At 37.9% G+C, this 27,600-nt stretch overlaps 2 protein-coding genes across 5 annotated transcripts; both read left to right on the forward strand.

Moving 5' to 3' along the window:
• Positions 1-196: 196 nt before the first annotated feature.
• LOC109072084 (suppressor of cytokine signaling 7-like) lies at positions 197-12,516 on the forward strand. 2 transcript variants are annotated; one of them, XM_019088365.2, is made up of 10 exons: positions 198-1,990; positions 2,914-2,978; positions 3,206-3,310; positions 6,412-6,543; positions 7,958-8,103; positions 8,566-8,734; positions 9,960-10,088; positions 10,758-10,893; positions 11,761-11,901; positions 11,996-12,516. In XM_019088365.2, the coding sequence occupies exons 1-9, from the start codon at positions 684-686 to the stop codon at positions 11,879-11,881; spliced, it is 2,310 nt and encodes a 769-aa protein (XP_018943910.1). In that variant the 5' UTR covers positions 198-683; the 3' UTR covers positions 11,882-11,901; positions 11,996-12,516. The 2 variants fall into 2 exon arrangements, with proteins under 2 accessions (XP_018943911.1, XP_018943910.1); XM_019088366.2 differs by lacking the exon at positions 6,412-6,543 and having other exon boundaries at positions 197-1,990.
• Positions 12,517-16,663: 4,147 nt separating this feature from the next.
• On the forward strand, positions 16,664-25,738 carry LOC109051943 (transcription factor Sp2-like). 3 transcript variants are annotated; one of them, XM_042734530.1, is made up of 8 exons: positions 16,664-16,772; positions 17,995-18,071; positions 19,612-20,352; positions 21,371-21,589; positions 21,728-22,013; positions 22,108-22,294; positions 23,127-23,320; positions 23,404-25,738. In XM_042734530.1, the coding sequence occupies exons 1-8, from the start codon at positions 16,766-16,768 to the stop codon at positions 23,502-23,504; spliced, it is 1,812 nt and encodes a 603-aa protein (XP_042590464.1). In that variant the 5' UTR covers positions 16,664-16,765; the 3' UTR covers positions 23,505-25,738. The 3 variants fall into 3 exon arrangements, with proteins under 3 accessions (XP_042590464.1, XP_042590465.1, XP_018924970.2); XM_042734531.1 differs by having other exon boundaries at positions 16,768-16,790; XM_019069425.2 differs by lacking the exon at positions 16,664-16,772 and adding an exon at positions 16,813-17,717.
• Positions 25,739-27,600: the final 1,862 nt, after the last annotated feature.

Raw genomic sequence — 27,600 nt, forward strand, 5'->3', positions numbered from 1 at the left:
TTGATTGTAGGCTTTGTGTTTGACACAATGCTTTACGTTTTCAGTAGCTATATGGGGATTAGAGTCATGATTCAAATTATGATATCATGCAAGTCATTTGTCTTTCATAACGCAACTGATTTGCAGGGAGAGTTTCGCTGGCGCTGGAATCGTGCGGAAAGGCGATGCCACTACAATTGATGCATCATAAACATCAGTGGGTAAGGCCATCTTCCAGACAACAGCGCGGTAAATGACATGAAAGCAACGTTACAGGACGGTGCACGTCACTAAGGGGGACAGCACATAGCCTGCAGCCAAGTGGACAGCAATGGCACCGATAAGACCAAACGCGAAATGCATCGAATTTGCGGAAGTGAGCGAGCGGGTGGGGCCTCGACAGTAGTGTGACCACAGACGCCGTTAGGATTGCGTGAAACGAAGCGTTATGTATGACCCTACGAAGACCCGTGGAGGTTTTTAAAGCCGGACGCGAAATAAGACGAGGACGTGCGCAATGTTGAAGGAACGACTGAAATAGAGTTCATATGCACTAATTGTCTGGCGCTGAGTGAGGGGGCTAACTAACTAACACCAAGAGGATTACCATCATCATCACCATCATCACACGAGCGAGATCTCATGACTGGAAGCAATGTGAAACGCTGATATCGCTCATTCCTTCAGTATATTGAGGAATAATAATGAACAACGCGCAAGATATGTCTCCCGATTTTGTCTTGATGCGCCTGGTCTCCGCGGCCGAGGATGACCGCTTGGACGAGGAGAATGGGAATCTGTCGTCGGTGGCTATCAAGGGGAACTTTGAATGCACGCAGAATCACGGCCACATCTCGGCGGTGAACAAAGCTCCGCAGGCCAGCGGAACGGAGGCACCTGATTCGGGAATGATGGCGACCAGACCTGCGCTGTCTGCGCCGCCGCCTCCTCTTCATTCCGCCGAGGCCCACGGTTACGATCTCACCCACCGAGGTGGAATGGGGCCTCAGCTGTTGGTGTTCAGAAACATATCGAGAGACTCTGAGGGATTCGCCGAGAGCAACTCGGAGGATCAGCGCAGGGCTTTTGAGGACCAAGCGGCGCTCGCTTCTGAGTCTGGCGCTGTGGATGCTCAGCATCCGCCTACATGGACGCTGCATCCGCAGCTCAAGCTGCCAGCGGTTGCTACGGATACGGATGGAACCGAGCTGTGCCACCGGCATCGCTTGATCACCGACAACCAAGACTGGCCGCCGGTGGTGGATCACAAAACGAGCTCGGTGACGGCGCAGCGGCAGCTCCATCAGCTGCCCGACGGTCCTGTTCTGGAACTGGCGAGGAAATTCGGCGAGCTGGGAGTCGCTCCGGTACCCGAGTTTCTGCTCAAGGATGGCGAGCTGCAGCGCTGCTCGTGTCAAAGCGTGCTCGGCTCGGCTGGAATCAGACAGGGAGAGGACCCGACCGAGACCAGCGATGCGCTGCTGGTGCTGGAGGGCCTCGGGTCAGAGGAGGTGAACGGCCTGGGCATCAATGCGTGCCAGAAGACCGAGTCTCAGAACGCGGAGCCGGGTGCTTTTGCGCTCAAGTGTTTCCCTTCGGTGGTGTCCGGGGGACTTTGCTCGCCGGCGTGTTGCTTGTTACGAGACTCGGTAAACACCAGGCCTCAGGCTCCTGCCAGCGACAAACTGACTCCAGAGGTCCCGTCCCAAGCCGAACCCAGCCAGGGCACCCCGTGCTCCAGCCAGGCGTCGACGCCAAAGTCCCGTCCGGACCGGAGCGCGACCCGGGCGCAACTTTCCGCTGCGAGCGGAGGAGAGAAGACTCTGAAAGTACCAGGGAAATCCAGGAAAGGCTCGCTTAAAATCCGTCTGAGTAAACTTTTCAGAACTAAAAGCTGTAGTGGCTCTAACAACCTTTTGGACAAGAGACCTTCAGTCACGTTCTCCATATCCTCGGCGGGCAGTTTAGTGGACATGTCCGGAGCGAGCGGTGGAGAACAAGACGCGGTCAGGTGAGTCCTTCCGCCCAAAACTACCTTAATGAAATACTGGTGCTTTAACCTTTTGTATAGGTCTAATTTTATTTACACGTATACATGTTTTCCTGTGACTTTATGTCTATACTGTATAATTTGAGGACAATTTCGTGTTTGTTTTCATACAACATAAATTGTAAAAATGTTAATGATTAAAGGGGGTTGCACAATATTTTCACACACATACAGATATGATTGATTTCTTTCCCAAATTGCATTGAATGCTTTAAAATATGAGACACCAGTGTTTCAGGAGTTTAGGACAGAATAGGACACATGCTTAACTGATTCATTTCCTATTTGGGTTTGTGTATATGCTTTATTTTTTAAGATTAACAATTTTTTTCCAATGCATTGCCAGTGTTTCCTGTCATATGTAAGGATTTGATTAACCACACTTGCTTTAAATGTTTAAAAACAAAAGTAATCAGGAAGTAATCAAATCTAACTATAGTTATGTGAATAAGGTAGCTAATTGAAATAGTTACACTACTTATTACATTTTAACATATTTCCAAAGTAACTTTCCCAACTCTGACAACCATTGTAGTCTGGTTAGTAACCAGTGGCCTTTAAATTTGTGTGCAATTTTGAGTTGTGGAACAACACAGACCTTAATTTACTATTAAATCATAAACTGCTTTCCAAAAACACATTGGAAATTGTGTAGGCATCACATGGCATTCATTGTTCGCTTACTTAGAAACTATGATTTATGGCCTTTCTGCATGTTGTGCAGCTTTAAATTTGTCCCTAAAACATTTCGATCAAAGATTTAACCCCTCATACATACTGGTGATTGAAATGAATCAGGAAATGGGACACTTTTTGCACTTTTCTTTTTAACATAAATTGTGTTACTTCATTAATAATAATAATTGCTTATTTTCTTTCTGCAGCCAACCTGGACTAACAAGGGCACAAAGTGCCTTTTCTGCGGCCTCTTTTACTTCCGTTTTTACAGGTAAACCAAGATTTAAGGGAACATAATGGGGTGGAAGCTAAAGGAATCCACGGAATATATTTAATAAAGGCACATTTGCAAACCACTAATGAGCTTACACAGTGCATGGGAAATATAATGACACAGACACACGATTTGGATGAGATTAGTCTCATTTTAGGCCTGTCTTTGGAATTATGCTAAAACATTGAATGTTGTTAATGTCGTTCTTGTGGCTCTGGTCACAGGAGAGACCGTGTCCTTGGTTGATGTGGACATCTCTCAGAGAGGCAGGAACTCCCCTCACCCTCCCACTCCTCCACCTCCCCCTCGGCGGAGCCTCAGTCTGCTAGGTGAGCCCCGCTACAGATGTCACGCACCTCCTCGATCTCCTTTGTTTCTGCTCTCCTTCATTCATCTGTTTCAAACTCTCTAAATATTTCTCCTCCATCCCTCGCCGTATATTCTCTTTATCCTTCGCACTGACACCTCCAGCTTCTGTATCTGTCTATGCGCATAGTTTGATACACTACTGTTCAAAAGTTTGGGGTTGGTAAGATTTTTAAAATGCACGTTTGAATGAAAACACGATGAAATTGTATATTGTGGACTATTATTGAAATTTAAAATCCGTGTTCTATTTTAATATTATATAAAATGTAATTTTCATGAGCCATAACAGTCTTCAGTGAAACATGATCTTTCATGAATTATTACAGTTTGCTGCTCAAGAAACTTTGTTTATCATTATCTATATTCTGGAAACCATGATGAATTTGAAACTGTTTTAAATATAAAGTTCAAAAGAGTTGCATTTATTTGTAACATCAGTGATGGCCCTTTTCATCAATTCAACACATCCTTGCCAAATAAAAGTGTTAATTTCTTTAAAAATAAAAATGTACTGACTCCAAACATTTGAACATGGAATTAACATTCATTTTGGGCGATTCACTCACAAGTGGTGGGTGCTAAATATAGACATAAATATTTTTATTTAATTTATATCCTAAAGAGATCAATTTATAAAAGAAAAGTAAAACTTCAAGTAAAATTACTTATTTCTTTAAATTGTAAGTATTTGTGCACCAAATTTAAGATATTGGCTGAAAGAAATGGTAATAAATATGTCAAAGGAAAAGATAACTTATATTTATATAATATATTAAGAGTTAGATATACCATTTTTGATGGAGTTTGGGGAGCTTTCAAATTGGAAAATTCAAGTTGGAAATGTGTTGATAGAAGACTAAAATAAATACATAAATATGGTCAATATATTTTGTGATCATTCAGATCAAATGCATTTAACCAGATCACATTTGTAATGTAAATGCTCATTTGTCTCAAGCAACATCAAAGGACCGCCTGCTCACCTGTCAATCAAATATTCGACCAAAATCATCCATTTTAAACTTTGCCGGTTGTGTGTGGCTTTAGAAGAAAACAATGATGCAATAATATAGGATCTTAAGGATCTTTTTATTTATTTATTTATTTTTTTGTGCTGTATGAAAATGCAATGACACTGGAATAGTAAGTAATGTATATAGTGTTGAAAACAAAGTCCCTCTCCTCAAAATCCCATCACAAGTGTTCAAACTGCTGAGATGTTGCACTTTTGTAAATGGCGAGTTTTTCACCTCACCTCTGTGATCAAACCCAAGGCGGATGTTAAAGATGCAGTGTAGGACGTCAGCCTACACGCTCATTCTTTCACTTTGTCCTTTCATTTCCCTTTCTTATTCAGTCTTCATTCTTTTCATTTCATGGTTACCAGAGTCTCTGATTGCATTCTGCAAGCATAAAATTCACAGAAGCCCTACGTAAAGTGAGTTACTGTGGAAGTCTAGTTGTGGTTTGACTTCACCAGTGTTTGGCTCACAGGCGAGCAGTTCCATTTCTAATAAAGTGAGACCTCTGCAGACGCTCTTCCAGTTCATCAGCTCAGTGTGGCAGTGTGTGCTCTTTAGTGCTGAAGATTGAAATGTTCACAGTACTGGAGATGTAGGTATTGGATCTATGAAGAAGCAGTCTTTGTCATGAGTGAATGGAGATGATTATAGGTATGTGGATTATTCAGTCATTGTGTGTTTGAAGTTGATTGTTTATCATGTTTAGGTTGGAGGTTTTAAGGAATATTCCAGGTTTCAATACAAGTTAAGATGAATTAAATGCTTTTGTTAGTAGCATGAAAATAATTTTGACTTAGAAAGATTACATTGAGGTACTTGGAAATGGAAGTGAAAAGGACCAATTTCTGGAGGATTTAAAAGCAGAAATTCTAATTTTATAAAAAGCACTTACATTATTTCTTGTGCCAAAAATTGTGTATTTTTTTGAGCTATAAAGCTGTTTAATTAATTGTTACAGATGTTTTAAAGTTCACAGCGTTGTATTGTTGTAAAACTGGATATAACTTTACACTGAAAAGGTTAATAAGTGATTTTTCCACACTACAGCCATGTTAACACTCATAATGTTCACATCTTATAGCTGAACTATAGAAACAGTGAGTATAATTTCTGTGGCAATCGACACTTAAAAGTGTTAGATCACAAATGTTCTTAATATGCAGTATTATTGTAGTAAACTCATTTCTACTAACTAATTTCAAAAATAAAATAAACACTACCTAAAATAAAATATAATGAAATAACTGCCAAGGCATTTTTTCTTATTTTAATTTAACTTAACTTGTGCTAAAATAACTAAAAATTAAATAAAATATATAAATATATATATATATATATATATATATAAAAACTATATAGACGTTTTTTAAAAAATGACAAAATCATACAACAAAGTTACCAAAATTTTAATGAAGACTAAAATGAAAACTGAATGTATAAAAATAAAAACTAAAAGTGTTAATAAAAGCTATATGTAACACTGCTTTGAACCTGGAATATTTTTTTTAAAGTACATTTTTTAGCATAAGTTTTTTCCCAGTGTCGTGAGTGTGAGATTGAATGCACATGCCAGCGTGTAGATTTATTTTTGTTTCCGCACGTTGCAGCTCACCATGTCATATGCGTCCTGTCACAGTGCCTTAGTCTTCAAGTGCTATAAGAGGATCATCAGATATCGTCACATAATTGGAGGATTTGTCCTGCTCCTTTATGGTTCAGAAAGGCAAAACTACATGTTACTCATACATAAAGCGCAGGTCATTGAATGCAATATTCATGTTAGTTCCAATACTGCGTTCCAATGTTTGCACAGTATAATCTGGCTGCATTCTGGTCTATTTTTGGTAATATCTGTCCCTTTGCTCTGAAGCTGAGTGGTGTTAGGGTTGAATGCAGTCATGTTCTGATTCCTCTTCATCGCCCGTGGCACCTGTCTCATTCTAATAGACTTGAACCTTCTCTTCTCTTCTGTTGCTTTCTTTTTCTGTGACATCTCCTTATTCTCCTGGCTCTGAACCCTCCCTCCTGCTCTCTTCCAGACGATATAGGTGGGCCGCAGCCTGGGCCTTTCCTAGTGAGTGTAATGGGGGCCTCCCTGCAGTCTCTCCCTCTGCCTCTTCCTCCTCCTCCCCCTCTCCACGCCACCATCCAGCATAGTCTCAGCCTCAATGGTAAGACTTGGGTGCAGTGGAGGGGGCGGTGTGTGTGTTTCAGGGTGTCGTTCTGGTTCTGAGAGCTCAAGTTCTGCCCTCAGAAGCACCTTTATTCCATTCATTAAACGTAAAGAGAAACGGAATGAAGTGTGAATGTAACTGTGGTGTTCTTGTGAACGGCAAAGGCAAAGACAATACGTGTCACCCACCACATGTATCGTTTTGCTTAACAAAGACTTTGGTTGATCGTGTGGTTTCGTTTTTCAGTTCCTGCCTTTCAGAGGAAAAAGGCGGTGTGAAGAGAGGAAGTGTGAGCGATGGTGTCATACTGTAGAGTTCAAACATTGTTTCATATAGAAATATAACTTGTGTATAAAATATAAAGGAGATTAAAGATATGGTAACTACAACATAGTATGTACACATGGTTATTGGTAGCTGATATAACTGACATTTCATCAGTGTCCTGCAGTGTGATGTGCTGTAGGGGAGACCGGGGCAAGTTGTCACAGAGGGGAGTTGGCATAAGGAAAGGGGTTTTGGTAAATTTGCAATGGTTTTGTATTATACGCGCAGTTCAGAATCCTATTAAATTAGAATCACCAATCAGCTGTTTGGCAAACAAGTGAACACAATATAAAACACAACTGGGGCATGTTGTCACAAAAGGGCAATAATGGTGAATAATTTATTTCCTGGGCAATAATGGTGAACATGTTCATTTGTCTTTTTTTTCCTTTTGTAGCAAAGAATGCAAGGTTTGTGCCAATACACAAATAAACCTAGGCTGATAAATATTCACTGGTGTGAAAAATGTGACAACTAGCCCTGGATTCTTGTCTAATTGTTATACATAGTTCATATACAGTTTCTAATAACTTCATATTAGACATTACAGACACTTTAAGTCCTGTCAAACTATAATGAAAAACTTGCAGAAATGGTGATTAGTTACAGGACGGAAAATATACACTCTCCCGTATATCAATACATTTTAATCTAAAATGTTTTAAACTGTTATTTGAGTTGTAACATTTAAAATGTTACAAAAGATTTCTATTTCAAATAAACGCTGTTCTTTTAAACTTTCTATTTATTAAAGAATCTGGACCAAAACTATTGTGATTTCCAGAAAACCATTAAGGAGCACAACTGTTTTAATATTGATTATAATAACCGTTTCTTGAGCAGAAAATCTGCAAATTCGAATGATTTCTAAAGGATTAATGATGATAGAAATTCAGCTTTGCCATCACAGTAATAACTTAATTTTTTTTAATATACTAAAAAAGAAAAATTGTAATAATATTTCACAATATTACTAAATTTGCTGTATTTTTGATCACATTTTTCATTTAGCTAGTTTCAGAATACAACTCAATATTTGATGTTGTATTAAAAAATGGTTCTTTTTTGGGCTTTTGTGTCTCAGATGCTTTCTTCCGGGCACTTCCACATTCGGTCCAATCACAAATGGAGACTCCGGCCCCGGCTAGAGTGGCCCCGCCCCCAATCATGTGTCCACTGAGAGGAGCCGATTCCAGCAGCTTCACTGCCAGCCTGAGAGAGCTGGAGCGGGTGAGAGACTAAAACATTAAAGCCACAAGCCCCAAGAAGCCTTGGTTTACAGTGAATTTATAACAGCTAAGGGCCGTTGTTAGGTACGACACGAGGCAGAGTTTTATAAAACGGTTATTCCATATATGTAGCAAGCAAATAAAACAAAGCAAATAAAATGTAATGATATTAATATAAACATTATTCTTCTGCCAAACAATGCAGTTCCTCAGAAACAATTGTGGTTGCAACAAAGTGGTTGTAGAGTGTATGTTTGTAGAGTAATTTACAACAGCTTCGAACACAGCTCAACCAATCAGAATCAAGGACCGGAACTAACCGTTTTATAATTGAAAATTTCCACTCAAATGATGTTCATTTATAGACCTTTTTAACAATGAAATATGACTGTGGCTTCCTGTGGTTGTGGGTTTTGTGTGTGTTTTTCTCACTGTTGTGGTCATTGTGTGTTTGTGTCTGCAGTGTGGCTGGTATTGGGGGCCGATGAACTGGGAGGATGCTGAAATGAAGCTGAGAGGGAAGCCAGATGGCTCGTTTTTGGTGCGGGACAGTTCAGACCCACGATACATACTCAGCCTCAGCTTTCGCTCACAGGGAGTCACACATCACACACGTATGGAGCACTACAGAGGTAAACACACACACAGTATATACATATCTCTTAACACGCTCAAACTCTTTTTGGACTCAAAAAGTGTAGCTAAAAAACACACTAAATCCTGATCTAAACCCTATCCTCAAGTGGTGTGTAGTCAGATTAAAAGCTCAGTGTTGACCACACTGCCTGATTTCACTACTTTCAGATTGACGGTTATTCCTAAATTCAGTTTTGAAAAAATCTAAATGGTAGTCAACAAATGTTTTCACACCCCCATTTGATTTTTTATGCATTACACTGAAAAATGTGAAACAGGCGTGCAGAACACATACTAGTTTTACTGACTGCAAAAATGATCATGGGTTTTGTAAATTTTTCTGTTGTTTTTTATTTACATAACAGAAACTGTGATGCATATTTTAAAACGTCATTACAATAAGCATTAAGGTATATTAAAGTTGTCTTAATTCTAAGTAAGTAAATTAAACATGGTTTAACTTTTATCTTAAGTGAAAGTGCTACTTTCATATTACAGCTAATTTGAATATAATGTTTATAATGTAAGCAGAAAAACATACATATGTGACCCTGGAGCACAAAACCAGTCTTAAGTTGCTTGGGTATATTTGTAGCAGTAGCCAAAAATACATTGTATGGGTCAAAATTATAGATTTTTCTTTAATGCCAAAAATCATTAGGATATTAAGTAAAGATCATGTTCCATGAAGATATTTTGTACATTTCCTAATGTGAATATATAAAAACTTAATTTTTGATTAGTAATATGTATTGGTAAAGACTTTATTTGGACAACTTTAAAGGCAATTTTCTCAATATTTAGATTTTTTGCACCCTCAGATTCCAGATTTTCAAATAGTTGTATCTCAGCCAAATATTTTCCTAACCTAATATACCATTCATTAATGGAAGGCATATATATATATATATATATATATATATATATATACACAATGGCAGAAATACACACACACACACACACACACACACACACATAGACTAAGTAAATTATCTGAAGAAAATACATTCACAAGATCTTAAATAAATACTTCTTTTTTTTACTTTGTATCAATGTTTTTGTCTTTCTAAATCGAAATGTAAGGTTTGAACTAAACCATGAATATAATTTGAGAAAAACGAATACATTTGGCTGTATCAAATTGGAGTAATTTCTTAAGTATGTCCAAATTATATTTTTTTCAGTGTAATGTTTTCCTTAAAGTTTGTTTTAACTCTTCAGGAACCTTCAGTTTATGGTGCCACCCTAAATTTGAAGACCGCTGTCATTCTGTGGTGGAATTCATCGAGCGAGCCATCATGCACTCTAAAAATGGGAAATTCCTCTACTTCCTGCGTTCACGTGTACCTGGTAAGGCTACAAATATCCCTTGCAGACATTCTCAGATTCTCAGCCACTACTGCTGAATAAAAAGCATTTAATTTTTCTGTTTGCCGATGCAGGAGGAATATAGGGACAAAAAGAAGTCTTTTTGTTTTTTTCTTGGAAGATTATGGGCAACAGGTTTATGAACAAAGGATGGGACATAATACATCGGCTAAATATTACATTTGAAAATCAACATGTCATATTTTCACCATTTTTAAGGGGGTATACAGACAATTTATGTGTTTAAAACTAGCTACTTTTCATGCTACATTAAATTTATGATACATAATGTAAATAATAGTTTTAACAGATTAGATTTAGATATATTCAGTAGTTCTCACAACAAAAACTTAATTCTTTTAAAAAAGTAATCTGGCTTCTATTTTGTATAGTATTACTTATATACTATAATAGTATTTGTTAATATTTTTAATTAGCTTTTATTTTAAGAATTCAACTTTGTATTTAAATTTAATTTTTAGTAATTTTATGTGCTTTTGTCATTTTTATTCATTTTTAATAAAATTTTAGTGCTTATTTGATTTCAGGTAGTTGCCAATATGCACAGAAATAAAAGGCATTATCTATATTGTTTGTAAAAACCAAAAGCAGGTTTGAGGGTGTGTGAGATGAAATGTGTGTCTGTTTCAGGGTTGCCCCCGACCCCTGTGCAGCTGCTCTATCCGGTCTCACGCTTCAGTAATGTGAAATCACTCCAGCATCTGTGCCGTTTCTGCATCCGACAACTCGTCCGCATAGACCACATCCAGGAGCTGCCCCTCCCCAAGTATGACACCCTCACACCATACATTATTTTGCTTATTTACACACTACCATTCAGAGGTTTGAGGTCTGTAAGGTAATGTTTTTAAAAAGTGTCTTGTGCTCACCAAAGCTGCATTTATTTGATCAAAAACACACTAAAACGCTAATATTGTGAAATATTATTAAATGTCTTAAATGTTTTAAAATGTAATTTATTCTTGCGATGAAAAAGCTGAATTTTCAAGCAGCCATTACTTGACAATTACTGCTCAAGAAACATGTCTTAATATTATCAATGTACTGTAAATCACTTCATCGTTGTAAATATCGGCGTAAATAATTTTTTAGGATTCTTTGATAAATAAAAAGCTCAAAAGAACAGCATTTACATGGAAGAGAAATCTTTTTGTAATATTATGAATGTCTTCACTGTCACTTTTGATCAATTTATTGGATCCCTGCTGAATAAAAGTATTAATTTATTTTATAAAAAAAAAAAAAAAAAGACTCTAGGACTAGTTGCTGACCTGAAGTTTTAGACATTTGGACACATTGTAGGTCATAATTTACTGATTTATATTCATTCACTAATCTAAATTAAGTCAAGAACACACATAAACATACATAAAGAATATGGCATTCAGGTGCACTATTAAAAGTATTTTAAAGTAAATTCTATTCATCGAAATGTATAAAATGATAACTAGAATATCAAGAGAAATCATTTACAGTTATTTTTCTCAATACTGAGCAAACGTTCAGTTAGTAATTTGCAGGGAGTAATGAATGCCAATGTTGTTCGGTTTTATTGAAATAAACATGAATAACGTTAAAAATAACTTTGCCTACAAAGTGCCTAAAAAGACTAACTTTTATTTTTTCATCATAGACCGCTCATTGTCTACTTGAGGAAGTTCTATTACTATGATCCAGAGGAAGAGATGTACCTGTCAATCAAAGGCATGCGCCAGGCAGCAGGTGTGGAACAGGAAGCTGAGTCTGAAACATAGCCAGATCGCTCCTTTTCACTGTACGTACCTGCAGCCGTGACCGAGCTACGTTCATTATCTTGTGCTCGGGGCCAGTATGTTTGAATAACAGAACACAAATGGATTGTTTTTTAGGATTTCTGTGTGTGGATAATAGATGGAACAGCGCATGGACACTTCCTGGTGCACAGCTCTGCTCCAACTCCCTGCCAGTCTTCCAGCAGCAGCCAATGAACATCAGCCGACTGGCCCCTCCTCTTTGACCAATACGTGGACAGAGGGAGTACAGAGGAGTGCTGGAATACTGTCTATGTTGAGCAGGCAAATAAATCCAGAGACTGACATGATTAAAGACTTGAAAGGTCACTGGACAGCAAACAGTGGACTTAAAAAAAGAATTAAGTTAAACAAAAAAACTTGGGGTACTAGCAAAAGCCTTCATCTGTAGGTTATATTACACTGGAGTTTTTAAACTGCCCAGTTTGTGAATCCGTCTCTGTTTGGTTCTTCTTTCTTTCCTCATCAGGCCCCTGACCCCTGGGTGGAGTGTGTGTCCCCTTTATTTGTCCTTTCCCTGATTGTAACTCCTTCAGTCTGATCAGACCACATGAACTGTATTTTGAGTAAAATACAAAGTAAACTTTAAAAAAAAAAAAGTTGTGGTATATTTGATGACTTTTTTAAACATTGTTCATGATTTAAGATTATAATCGCTTGAATTTAAATTGGTCTCGCCACTGGACGTATCCATTCTTCCTTGCAAATAACTATACCAAGTTACCAATTTTATTTTTTTAACCATCATGGTGATTCCAAGGTTTTACCGGCACTGGTCAATTTTGAGATTTTAAGAATTGGTGTTTCATAATGTTATATTTCAGACCAGTGGAAAGAAAACATCCAAAATATACAAGTTTATTTTATTACACTTCATCTGTTTGCATCTGTAGGTTTCAATTACGATATATATATATCTTTAAAGGTGTTTTTCTCTCATGCACTGAGCTAGAAATCTCCACTTCAGAAGTGCTTACATACAACAAACTTTACAGTGTTTTCTATTTATATTCTGAAGATTTTTAGGGAGGAGTTTGTTCTTATATCATTTGCCTGAAAATTAATATTTAAAAAAAGTTTACTGTTCAGAAAGTTCAGAATACTGTTGTGGAAATGTATGCAAATTACTTCACATTTAATCATAACTTTTCATAAACATTTGTAGTTCTAAATGTATTGAATCAATCATATATTCAACTGGTAAGGTACGGTGATATCTATTAGTTACATTTTTACCCTTTTTACCTGGAATGCCTTGCCTTAAAGGGGTCATATGACGTTGCTAAAAAAAAACATTATTTTGTGTATTTGGTGTAATACAATGTGTTTATGTGGTTTAAGGTTAAAAAAACACATTATTTTCCACATAATGTACATAATTTTTTCTCCTCTATGCCCCACCTTCTGAAACACATTGATTTTTACAAAGCTCATCGTTCTGAAAAGCGAGTTGTGCTCTGTTTGGCCAGCTCTCCAGTGCGTTGTGATTGGCCAAATGCCTCCTTGTGACGGAAATGTTACGCCCCTTAACACTGTGATGCCGTTTGTGCCTGATGGGTAGAATAAAATGTCAGGACACCGGCGTGATGAGACAAAACTGAGCGGCAACCTTCCACTCTATCTCGTGAAACCAACACAGAAGTGACTAAAACAAGTCATCGACTGGCCGCTAGAGGCTGGCTCCAAAAGGGAGTCAGCCCCATAGACTCCCCCTGTTAAAATGCCCAGATATACAGCAGATAAAAAAAATATGTTCACAGCCTGGTACAAAAAGTGGTTTTGGTCTATATAGCTAATTTTGCCGAATTTTTTTATAACTCATCCATTTACATTATAGTAAGCCTTAAAATTCTGCATAATTAAGGGCGTGGCCACTTGAGTGACAGGTGGATTGTCTCTGCTGTCACTGCCGTCGCACTAGGTGGGCGTGGCTTCAGCAACCAGCTCCTGCCTCTTTGCCCATTTTCGATTATCCGGGAGTGACGCGCTGCCAAGATGGCGTTGGCCCACTCCGCCCACTTTGAGCTTCAGAAACGCTCTTCAAAAATCTAAGTCCATGTTTTTATACAGTCTATGGACAAAACCAATAAAACCCATTACAAACGAGGCATTTGTTGCATCCAGTGGGGACATAACTACTGTTTATAATGACTTATACTGTCTTTTTACACACTGCGTTGTGTATCGCGCTGCATAAACATAAAACCATGTCTGCATTTGTGATCGGAGAAACGACAAACAACAAGCTCTAACAGTTACTCTACACTGCTCAAAACGTTTGAATCATCAGTGGCGAATCCTTTACATATGAAAACGTACTTACAAGCTGTGTGTCAGAAGCACCAAACTGTCCTTGCAAAGTTGGAATTGCTCCACTTTATAGAAACAGACACCGTATTGTAGGCTACTCTCACAGGAAACAGTCCTTGTCCTCCATAAGATGCGCAACACACATCTGAATATTTGGGTTGAACTGTTCTGGAACAGTGTTGTAAATACAACTTAACCACTAATTTCTAGTTGTGTCCTCTTTTGGAAGGCCAAACAAAGTAGTTTCGCTTTCACTACAAAACACAGTGTCTCCACTACATGGCACTGGTGGCAACAGCGAGAAAAAAAAGTTACACCTTTTTTCTTTGCATGAACATTTGGCCGGCGTTACGCAAATCTTCCCACATTGTGATGTAGACATGTGGGGGCGTGTTAGAACGAGCCGTTTTAGGAGGGCGTGGTTGACTCTTAACCTAAAGGGGTCATATGATGCTTTTTTAAAGATCATTATTTTGTATATTTGGTGTAAGAGAATATGTTGACATGCTTTAATGTTCAAAAAACACATTATTTTTCAAATACTGTACATTATTGTATGTCCTCTATGCCCTGCCTCTCTCAAACGCATAATTTTCTACAAAGTCCCTCCTTCCGACAAGCGCAGTCTGCTCTGATTGGCCAACTGACCCAGTGCATTGTGATTGGCCGAACACTGCAAGAACTCGTCGGAAATGTAACACCCCTTTCCATAATCGCGATGCTTCATCTTTCAAAATAAATGTAAAGACTTAGTTAATAATGTCCTTAGTTTTACCATCAGTTCAAGCCCGAAAGGGCAACAGAGTCGCATGACAGACACAGTGATGATGCTCATATGTATTTGCAGTACACAAGCCACGGACGGTTAAGACAGCTGACTCCACTGTGTGACCCTGTCTCTCTCTCTCACACACACACACACGTGTGCGCACACACACGACACGCAAAACTCTGCATTTGAACAGTCAATAGCAAATACTTAAACTAATAACAAAACATACATACAGTAGCTGATTCAGAAGCACCAGATTGTCTAGCAAAGTCAGAATTAGCCTACATCCTCTCCTAGGTTCACGAAACGGTCGTCCATAAAATGTGTTGCTGTTCTGTTGTAAGTAATCTCAAAGGCTCCTAAATACATCTACATTCGGAAGGCCAAATAAAGTGCTTTTGCTTCCGCCTAGATACACACAGCATCTCCCTGACATGACTGCTGCAACACTAACTGCGGTTACCGAAACCACGGCTTCTTTCTTTGCGTGAACATCTGGGCAGCGTTACGCAAATATTTCCACATAGTGACGTAGATATGTGGGGCGTGTTTGAATGAGCCGTTTTAGGAGGGCGTGGCAGAGTCTTAATTTTGATAAAGAATATCTCTTTGGTTTTGAGACTTTAGTCTTTGCAACTTCAGGGATCTCATCTATGCACAATCAGCTTGTAACACTCCAAACAGAAAGGAAAACTTGAAATCACATCATATGACCCCGTTAATCTCTTTGGAGTTGAGACTTTAGTCTTTGCAACTTTACAGATCTTTTTTATGCACCAAGAGCTTTTAACACTCCAAAGTGAAAGAAAACTTGAAATCGCATCATATGACGCCTTTAATATCATGGGATATGTCTGTGATAATCATTCAGTATGATTGCATTACTATTTGCTACTGTCATTTAGTTATGGTAACACTACTGTACAGTCCTTTTTTTTAAATGTGGGACATCATACCCAATTAACAAACTAAATGGGGACATTGCATGGACTTTTATAGTTTTTATATACAGCTAGTTCTATAACCCAACCCTAACAGAAAACTTTCTGCATTTTTACAATTTTAAACAAAACCTTTGTATTTTTAATTTATTTCCAACAGTGCGAGTCCGAAAAGGAGGTTTTGCCAGATTTAATCCACTTCTGAGTACAAAACTGTCTCCAGAATATGGTTATGTACACACACAGTTTTCCATTCCTTGGTTTTATATATTCGGCTATCAATGCCTAAACATTAAATCTAACTAATATTGGCGTCACTAAACAAATGGCATATACAAAATGTAAAATGTCATGTTGAAAACTCAAAGATGCACCATATATAACAACCATATATTCTTATGGAGCACCTGCTTTCACCTGCAATAAAAAAAAGTTACAGAGTGCACGCAGGCTGATCGATTGAAAATTCTTGTCAATTACTTTTGATTGATATGCTTTTCCCATTTCTAACTGGGCGAGTTAAACGTCAGTGAAATTCAAGCCTGTGTATTATTGGCTCGGCTTATTATTTTGACTGCTTCACAACGCCCGCCTTTCTCCTGAAAGCTCGACAATCTATTGGCCAAAAATATATCCTTCATCTGTCATAAAAATACTACCTTATCTCATTTGCCGGAACAAACGTCAATCAGATAAATGCCTTACTGTGATTGGTCAGGACCGCGAGCTCGCGTTGATTGACAAGTAACCTGATTGGCCAGAGGTCGCGGGTGGGGCGGTATCTCGTGTGGGCTCTTCAAGGCTTCACGGAGAGTGAATGTCGTCATGAGCGGTGGGTAGGAATTATAACGTTGGTGTTTATATTACTGTTACTTTCTTAAACATTTTCTTGAGAGAGTGAACCGATATGTATCTTATGTCGTAACCGGTACGCACAAGTTTAAAAAAAAAAAAAAAACATGCGTAGCACGACGATTGTACCAAATGCACACTTCCGGAATCACGGTTCTTTTCCGCAGCGAAGAGTTTATCTGGCTAGTTAGCACTTTAGCATGCTAAGCCAGCAGTTTCCTCCTCCATCAGCGCACTCTTGAGTTTGTCTCTCCGCAGGCAGAATAAGCTTTGAATAGCGCACTGCGTGCTCGTAGAGAAACATAAACGTGTAAACGGCTACTTAAGACATAATATAACGTGAGGTTAAATAGATATTTTAGAGAATTCAGTTAGCATAGCTCAACCACTTGCAGATATCTGTTAGCGTTAGCCGCTGGGTTCAGTAAGCAGCTTTAACTAAACTGTGTTGTTTTTATATAAGCTTAAAAACACCACTTTCTTCCCCCCAACCGCGAATTGTGCTGTAAATACACAAGCGTTGGCTATCAGCGGCTGTGCCTGCCTGATTAGCTTCTTATGAGAGCAAGCTCCAAAGCCGTTAAATATGATGGCAAAAAGCGTACTGTGTTTTAATACCCTTAGACTTGCTATGATTTTGATCCTGGTCAAATAAATGTGGATAAACGGTTCATTTCGCTAGCGTTGACAGCCAATTAGCAAGCACCATAACATCAAGTGTTTATTTGGGTTGGGATCTGAGCTCTTAAGTTCATGCGGGGTCAGTGCTGGGTGTTTACCATAGATGTATATATATAGTATACCAGAGCAGCGGCTCTCAGTCCCAGCACTTCAGCACCAGGATTGAGAGGATCTTATGGTGTGCTATTAAGTTTTAAAGCCTGCCCCTCTGAATCACTCCTCTCCAGGGTTTAAATTATCACAGGTAACGCCTTCTTAGCTACGCTGTCATAACTGAAAGTGCATGCCTTTCTGTTTTGTTTATTTTGCTTTGAGCGGAACAATCAGGTTATTTGATTTGTTCAGTGTTTCCAGTTTCTATGCAAACATTGATCACAGTGCTTTGGAAAATTTGGACACCGTGGAATGCACAGTCTAAGCACAGAATTCATTTGACTGTCGTGCTGCATTATTTCACTGTCAAATGGAAATTGATTGATTGGAGAGTTCTTTGCATTAATAGATTCACCTTTTTCTCACAGATCAAAAGGACAGTATGGCCACCACTGTCGCAGTCAGCCCCAGTGAATATCTCCAGCCCTCCACCACCACTTCTCAAGTAAGGCCCCATCTGTCTGTATTTTTAGGGATGCCTTGATAATAAAATTTTAACCCGATGAGCCAATAATGTTATCGATGAAATCTTACGAAGCATTTGAAATGCTTCAATGAAACTACCATTACTGGTTATTCTCGATTTCTCAATTTCATATTCTGACGTTCAAATAAAATGTCTTGGAAATATTGAGAGAAATCTTCCATTATGCTAGTTTTGCTATAGTTGGTCTAGTTCAAATTCGCATTTTTAATTAATGAAAAGGAGGTGACTGTAGAAATTACATGGTAACAGTCGAAACTTTCACAAAATCTAAATAGTGAAGTTAATTTATTATTTTTGTTGATTTTTTTTTTTTTTTTAGTGTGTGTCAAAACGTGAAATTGAAATGTTTGTGAATAAGAACTTATTTGTCAGATACAATGGGGTTAAGCTGATATTTATTAAATTATGACTGTTTATTAAGCTTACGAACCCTGGACCTGGGGGGTATTCCAAAAAGCAGGTTATGTGACATACCCGGTTATGTTTGAGGATAAGCGAGGTTACTGTATGTTCCAGGGTTAGTATGGTCACCTTAGCGCACATGTGATTTACATACGAGCCTTTGGTGGGCGTGACAGATAGCGCACAACATTATATAATATTACAAGATGTAATATAGCCTATTATATATATATGTATGTGTGTGTGTGTGTGTATGATTTAATGAAGCTGTAATATAAGTAATAAATAAGGTAATATATTATTTTAATATGGTTATTTATTTTATTGGCATACATAACAGTTATCTGTATAAATGATAAAACACTAGGACAAGGTCATGTTTAATTTATTATATTAATATATTTATTTATTACATTTTATTTATTATTATTTATTATTTATTACATTTTATATTATCATTTCACACATGGATCAAAACAAACAATGTAATTCATATTCTCAAGGATTAAACGAAAAAATAAAATAAAAATGATTGCACAGCCATCAGTCAGGTGGTGATATGCACTAAGCATGTAAACGATCTTTGTAATTATTTGTAAACTTTAATAGTTGTTTCTGAGTGAAACTTTTTATAAAAGTAAATCCTACACCAAACTACACTACATGACTTTTGCCCCGCTTTACAGTCTGGACAGGTTGACACTAGTTGGCGAAAGTCGAAGCCAGATTGCACATTTTCATTGAACGATTTCACAGAAAAAACATGTAGACATTTTTTTTTTTTTTTTTTAGCTTCAAACTATGAATCTATCCAGCCATCAGAGATCAAACATGTCGAGCCGGTTTTACATTGTTTTCATTTGTCACACATATCCTAGTAACAAGGCACATGATGCCATCATTTACAGACTCAGCAAGTGTTTTAAAAGTCATGTAAAGTATTCTGGCCTTAAACTGTATATTTGACAACTGTCCCCAAAAAACAATAGCTGTGCCAGTTTAATGTCTTTTCTTGTACTCTGTGGTCTCATGCTTGCATTCTTACAATAATCAGTTAGTCAGACTGCTAAATGTGTATCAACACTCTCTCATGTAGGATTCACAGCCCTCCCCGCTGGCACTTCTGGCGGCTACCTGCAGTAAGATCGGGCCTCCGGCCGCACAGGCCTCAGTCAGCATGCCACCATCTCAGCCAACCACACGCCGTCTGCACCCAATCAAGCCCGCTCCTATTGCCCCTGCTCCACCCAAAAACCTTGGATTCCTCTCAGCAAAGGGAAATGTTATCCAGCTGCCCGCGGGACTTGGTTCGTCAGGGGCCAGCCCTATTGTCTTCACTATTCAGAGCCCTTCACGTCCAGCAGGCACATCCACTGCCAACATCCAGTACCAAGTGATTCCTCAGTTCCAGGGGTCTCAGACCATTCAAATGATGCCTCAGGGAGGACAGATCCAGATCATCCCAGGGACCAACCAGGCCATCATCACCTCACCCGTCACAGTTCAGACCGCCACACCAGCCCCGCCCCCTCTGGCCCCGGCCCCCCAGCAGAAGACGGTGGCGATCAAGCCGTCTTCTCAGAAGCGGCGGCAGAATAATGCCAGCATAAATGCTAACTTTGTACGGCTTCCCAGTGGACTCACACTCCCACTCAATGTTAGTACGAGCGAGGTTGTTACGGAGACTGCTGCTGCTCCAGTGAAGGGCAAGAGGGGGAGGAAGAGACAGGTGGCTATAGCCCCGCCCACCCCGACCGCTCAACCAGCCTCACCGCCGCCTATAGCTGAACAGGTTGAAGCCTTGCTAATAGAGACCACATCCGACAACATTATTCAGGTTAGTGTGTTTGTGTAGTTCTGCTTTGGCTTCCTGCTTGAGCTTTTTTCAATTGCTGGTTTCCTGTATAATGTCTCATCTGACAGATTTCTACATCAAAATGACCTTTGTGGTTTACACTGTTCTATGTTGGCATGTGTCTCAAGGGAAAATCAAGGGATTTTCAGTTCTTTTGTGTTTGTATGTGCAAAGTTTGCACAAAACCGGTCGTATTCACCCCAAAATTAAAACACATTGATGTGATATTATTAAGTAAAAATGAATTATAAAGTACATATACACCATATTAGTTTTTATGCTGGGTTTAAATAAAAATCATTCAAATTTCCAATAATCATTGGTATTTTACAGTAATTAAAAATACTGCATTAAATTCATTGTTCATTTAGTATTATTTATTTGTTGTTTTAATGAAAAATATTTTTAGAAAAATTAAGAGAACTTAATATAAAAAAAAATATCTTTTGTAATGTGCTGTGATCATTTTATATGTTTTTTATTGTGTTCAAGTAACTTATTTTCATTTTAGTTTTTATTTATTTCCATTTAGTATTTTTCATGCTTAAAAATGTAAAATTCCAGTCTAAGGCTACTTTTTTGTTTAGGGTTTAATTTAATATTTATATTTCATTTCAGAATTAATTTGAAGTAATACTAGTGTTGTAATGGCATTATTTGTAGTCAACAAAAATGATCTTAGTTATAATTATGAAAATGTACTGATGAGGATCATAATTGAGTATATATATGTGTGTGTGTGTGTATATGTATATATATATATATATATATATATATATATATATATATATATATATATATATATATATATATACATTTTTTTTAAATATTTTTTTTTTTTTTTATTTTTATTTAAATTAAAAAAAAAAGTTCAGAATTTTTTTTTTTTTTTTTTTTGTACATTTTTTGAGTGAATTATGAATTTTCTAAAATTCACTCCGGACGTATGCAAGCAGCTGTTTTTATTGCGTATGTCCCTAATAATCTCTTCCTGTCCCAGGCAGGAAATAATTTCCTGATCGTGCAGAGTCCAGGGGGGGGTCAGCCTGCTGTGGTGCAGCAGGTGCAGTTGGTTCAGCAGAAATCAGATCAGCAGGTCGTTCAGATCCCCCCGCAGGCTCTAAAAGTTGTACAGGCCGCTTCTGCCACACTTCCCCCTGTACCACAGAGACAGACAGTCACGCCCAGTGTGCAGGTGCCCCCCCCAGAACCCACGCAGGTACATCAGAAATCCACTTTTTGTTTATTTCCTCTTTATGGTTTAATCAAGTTCAAACTAGGGCAGTTAACATTCCATTGCTGAAAAAGTTAATAAACAATTATCTAAAGATGTCATGCATGTGCTCTGCTGTCCCAGGTGCTGATTAAAACAGCCTCAGGTGAATGGCAAGCTGTACAGCTACAGGAGACTACGGTTACCACGCCAACAACACCCACCAGCACGCCCACAACTGCCATGGTCACTAAAAAGGCTCAAACAGGGACAAGGAAAGAAAGGACTCTCCCTAAGATCGCCCCGGCTGGAGGGGGGCTGATTACACTGAACGCAGCCCAGCTGACATCTGCTGCTCAGGCAGTTCAGACCATCAATATTAATGGTGTCCAGGTGCAGGGTGTTCCTGTGACGATCACCAACGCTGGGGGTGAGTAAGTGAATGAGTAAGTGCTTCATTTCCACGGACTTCCAGCTTGTGATGTTAACTTGATCTTGGCTGCATTTTGACTGGTGTCTTTTAGGCCAGCAGCATCTCACAGTGCAGACGGTTCAAGGTGCGGGTCTGCAGCTGGGCGGTGTGCAGACACAGACACAGACCATGCAGGTGGAACAGACGCAGACACTCGCACTGGAACTGCAGAGTCAGCCAGGAGAGAAAAAGCGGCGCATGGCCTGCACCTGTCCGAACTGCAAAGACGCAGAAAAGAGGTGGGAAAGCTCCACATAAAATGGGTTTGTTTGTAATTGGGGTAAGATAGGTCTGGAGAATATGGCTAAAAGATGTAGATGAGTTTGTTTCTTGTTCAGAACCAGTTTGGAGAAATGTATCATTCCATCACTTGCTCACCAATGGATCCTCTGCAGTGAATGGGTGCCGTCAGAATGAGAGTCCAAACAGATGATAAAAACATCACAATAATCCACTCCAGTCCATCAGTTAACGTCTCGAAAAGCTGCTTGTTTGTAATAAACAAATTCACCATTAAGGCAGCACTATTAAAAATACATCAGATTATTGATTTTTAAATGGGTTGCATATCATGATTTAACTTTAAACCATCGCTTCTTGCCAAAAAAAATGAACAAGTCCATAATAATGCTTCCCTCAGTGAAACAGTTTTTCTCACATCAAAATCCACTGACATATTTGTTTAGGACTGCTTTCATATTTCTTGAATAGTAAAAATAATAATATTATTAATAATTAAAATTATTTTTACTGCTGCCGAACATAAAGATGTAAAAACAGTAAAGTGTTTTGAATTTAATTGAATGTGCATGCATACTTTTTAGCAATGCGCAGCCAATAGTCGAGAAGTAGGCTACTCATAAGTTTGTCATAGATATGGATTTATTTTCTCTGATAAATTCAAATGGTCAAGCAGCAAACTGGTTTGGGTTTTGTTCCATGTAGATGAACTACTATTAGGATGTAACTGTGATTTTCAGATTTTACATTGATCAAGTTTCACAATAGCCCAGTGTTGATTACCATTTTATAATGAATAATGTGTCAAAAATCACTTTTCACATGCTGCAGGCCAGGAGAGGTGGGGAAAAGAAAACACATCTGCCACATAGCAGGCTGTGAAAAGACCTTTCGAAAGACTTCGCTGCTGCGGGCGCATGTCCGACTGCACACGGGAGAGAGACCCTTTGTGTGCAGCTGGGTCTTCTGCGGAAAACGATTCACACGCAGTGACGAGCTGCAACGACACGCCAGGACACACACGGGTATGCAAGCTTCAAATACACACATGCACTAAATACAAGTGTGATGCATCACTGTTTCAATTCTCCTTTTCATCTGTTTTCAGGAGACAAACGCTTTGAGTGCAATAAGTGTCAGAAACGTTTCATGCGGAGCGACCACCTCACAAAGCATTACAAAACACACATCAACACAAAGAGCCTGTGAACGTCGTCTTTCACAGGCTTTCAAGAACTTTGAGGGGGATATGAAAGAAAAACGCTGTTCCCAGGGCTTGTGAGATGGGAGGAAACAGAGGTCAACCCGCCTTCACATGTACGACGTGGCTCTGGAAGATCACCTGTTTTGACCAGCCGTTTCAGGGTAAACTACACTTTTTTTTTTTATTTTACTCGCCCTCATCAACAGAGGAACGCTGGCTGGCCGTAAAGTGTGGCCCTCAACCGGGATTTATAAAGAACATGGATGCCAGTTGTGTTTTGGTTGATTCCTCTGTAATACAGAGCAGAAAAGATGTCTGTCTCAGCACCAACAGACACTCGAAACCGCTACTTTTCCCCTGCACTTAATTTTTTTCACGTTTTTGGTTGTTTTAGCTAAACCAAGCCCCTCACAAGAAGTGTAGCAGCTAATGGACAGTGTTTCCTGGCTTTTATTGTGTAAATGTTTGTTTTCATACGTACAAACATACATTTGTACTAGGGCTGGGAAAATAAATCGATGCGTCGCCAATCGAGAAATGATTCAGCATCGATTCTGAGATTTCCCGAATGCATCGCCATTCTTTCTTGAATTGATTCGGAGCAGAGTTTTGAACATCAGATGGCACTCCATGCTTTAGAAACAGCCGTACTCTACTTGTTTCCAAATCCTTACACACACTTGAACCTAAAATAATAATTCATAAAATTTGAAAAGGTTGAAGCAAATTACAAAGTTGTTCACAGTGGGCTGAGTTTACATTAATCTCGCGTCATTAAAGCATTCTAAGCTGAGGTGAAATTACATGATATGCCGAATGCACACGCGCTCTTTAGCCCTCTTCTTCATGAGCATTTGAGTGTGCAGATAAAAACTAGATTAGAGCGCCATCAGCTGTTAAAATCTAAGATCAGAATCGATTCCAGAGGAATCGCGATGCATTCTGAACATCTAAGAATCGGTCCATGAATCGATTCTGCATCGATTTATCGTCCCAGCCCTAATTTGTACATACTATGGCAAATTTGGAAACAAAAGCGATGCTTTGGACAAACTCTTTGACTCAGTTCAATTATATTCAGTTGATAAATTATTTTTTTTTTAAGTCTGCTTTGGAATTTTAAACAGAAGCTTGAAAGTTTGTATAACTTTGGTTGGTTGTTTTTAATATTAGTGGATGTTTGGAAAAGAAATATTTGGCTTTTACATACTCGTCCGTGTTAGACAATCATGTCTTATATAGAGGAGATAAACCAGAGGGTAAATATCTTGGGACTTGCTACACATTAAAAGGTTCATCATCATAATAAGGAATAATTTATTTATAAAAAAAAAAAAAAAAAAAAAAAAAAGCGGAAATGGCATCGGATGTATGCAGGTTGTGTCTTTATTAAAAGATTGCAAATGTGTCCGTTCAAAAAATTGTAGATAAAGAAGAACTCGTGTGTATGTTCTCGTGTAAAGCAGAATGAAATGTCTCACGAAACAGGACACAATGTGATGAAAATGTGATTGAATGTTTTATTTCATTGAAGGTACTTATAAGTCCATGCTGATGGATTTAATGGCTAGCTAAATTCAGTCATTCCATTTAAGTTCATCCAAGTTTTTGTCCAAGCTCTCTAAAAGAGGCCTTAAGAAGAAGAAAAACCTGTGCTTATGTATGTTTGTATAGTGTCTTGAGTTGCGCTGTTGTATTTGGGTGTAAAATGTAGGATAATTGTTACACAAACCTGTATTGGCTATTGCTGCCAAACATGAAAGATATGGACTGTGTACAGTGTAAATGAGAAGGAAAAAACAATGTTGTATAGTTTCATTCCTAATAGATTACCCTTTTTATTGACTAAAAGTTGCCTTAGTCTGCAGCACCCCATATTTAAAGATATTTGTCTTTTTCCAGGGAACTGCATTTGTAGACCTGCTTTATTATTATTTTTTGTCTAACTTATAAAGTGTGAAGAAAAATGCCAATTTATGTGCACTGACCAAATTCAGGGTTTTCACTGAGTGGATAATTAAATTTTTTGGTTCATGTACCTACATCTGATTTGACAGAATAAAAAGTTCTTTATCTATCCTTGATAAACCCCACATTTAAAGAGCCCTGGCTTTGAAAATCGGTAGGTAACCCTGTGTTTGTATAACTTGTATTGAGGAGCTTAGACCAGAGAACTTGCTATCTTTTTCTACAGTCAGACCACCGCTCCCACTCACCCAATAAAGCATAACACAAAACACTTGAGTATTTCTCTGTTTTTCAATGAAATCAGTGCTTTCACTTACTCTCATGTTCAAACCCACGCATGACTTTCTTAAGAAATAATTTTACTGTATACAAGTTCAGTTGTAAATCAACTTATTTGACAGAGTGCCCCACTAAAACTTTGGATGTAACGGTTTAAAACCCTCTAAATTTGTCAGCAATATACCGGTGCATTTGACAAAAGCACAAAAAAGTCCTAATTATTAACCATTTTGCACAATACATATACACAATATACAAGTCTGTAATTAATTATTTGTTGCTGTAACTTTTGGATAAAGCAAAAGAAAGTACATGGCAGTTTATATAAAACAGAATATTGGAGTATTCCCTTATCAGAAATAAAACTTTATATTTCAAAATGTAATGTTAATTTAGAGCATTTCTTTGTTTTTTGTAATTATTTGTAAATGCACTAGCAATTTCTGACTAATGATTGAAATAATTTAAAATGTAAGGGGAATTCTTGTACTGATCGATCCATCCGTGCCTTTTTGTTTGTTTTCTTATTACTTGTCATTTAAACACAGTTATGAAATTCATCTAATGGTAAATGAAACTCTTATATGACTGCTGCATCTTTATGCATGGCAGATTCATTAAATGAACAATGTGCATAAAACATTGATTAATGCATTGAATTAGTGCATTTTATATGGGTCATGATTTTTCTGCTAAGGACCCTCTGTCTGATGTTGAGATGGACCAAGCAAGTTTTTCCTGGAAGCGGTCAGAGGAACATGATTCTATCAGTGCACCTGTTGACAAGACAGAGGATGGGTCACTAAAACGCAGCTTTTATCTGCATGCACTCAATCTCAGCATTAAAAGGGTATGTGCTTCAGCAGGAACAATTAGCCGTTAAGTGGACCATCAGAAGATCAGTTGTTTCACTTTCATTCATATAAATAAAATTTGTTTTCAAATAATTTGTCATCAGTTTGAATAATGAAGAAGTGTATAAGTTTAAATGTTTGCTTTCTGGCTCTAGGGCTCTCTGTTGGCTGTGGTGGGAAAAGTTCCCTGTTGGCCTCAATAACAGGAGAGCTTACCAGGTACTGATTTATAATACATGTATAAAGTTACTCTTTAAAGGGGAAGTATATACATTAACATTCTAAAATGTAGGGTCTGTTAGATTAAAAACTAGTGCAAGGGTCTGATGCGTGGATGCAGGATCAAAAGACAATCTAGTAGAAAAAAAAGAAAAAGGATAGCTTGCATATAAAATAGAACTAAACTAAAAATTGCTCAGAAGACTGCATTTTTTTTCATTAGAAATACAACAAAACAACAATAATGTGAAATACTATTACAATCTAAAATAGCTGTTTTGTATTTTAATATATTTTAAAAATAAAATGTCATTTACTTTTGTGATGCAAAGCTGAATTTTCAGCATCATTACTCCAGTATTCAGAAATCATTCTAATATGCCGATCGAGTAACATTTCTTATTATTAATGTTGAAAACAGCTGTACTGCTTAATATTTTTGTGGAAACATATATGCATTTTTTTTCAGGATCCTTTGATGAATAGAAAGTTCAAAAAACTATTTATTTGAAATGGAAATCTCGTACGTTTCTTTAGTGTCACGTTTGATCGATTAAATTTGTCCTTGCTGAAAAAAATATCAGTTTCTTAAAAATAAAATAAAAAAAATTGAATGGTAGTGTTCTCTAAACGTTTCTAAATATTTATATATATATTGATAATTTTTATGATCCTTGCTGATGACCTAAATGTAGGTGTATATCTAGCTATCCTTGCATGCAGTTTTCCCCATGATTTTCTTGTGTAAAAGATATAACTGACACTCAGTCGTACCATTTTG

This window comes from Cyprinus carpio, chromosome B11, assembly GCF_018340385.1.
Source record: "Cyprinus carpio isolate SPL01 chromosome B11, ASM1834038v1, whole genome shotgun sequence".
Classification (NCBI taxonomy): Eukaryota; Metazoa; Chordata; class Actinopteri; order Cypriniformes; family Cyprinidae; genus Cyprinus; species Cyprinus carpio.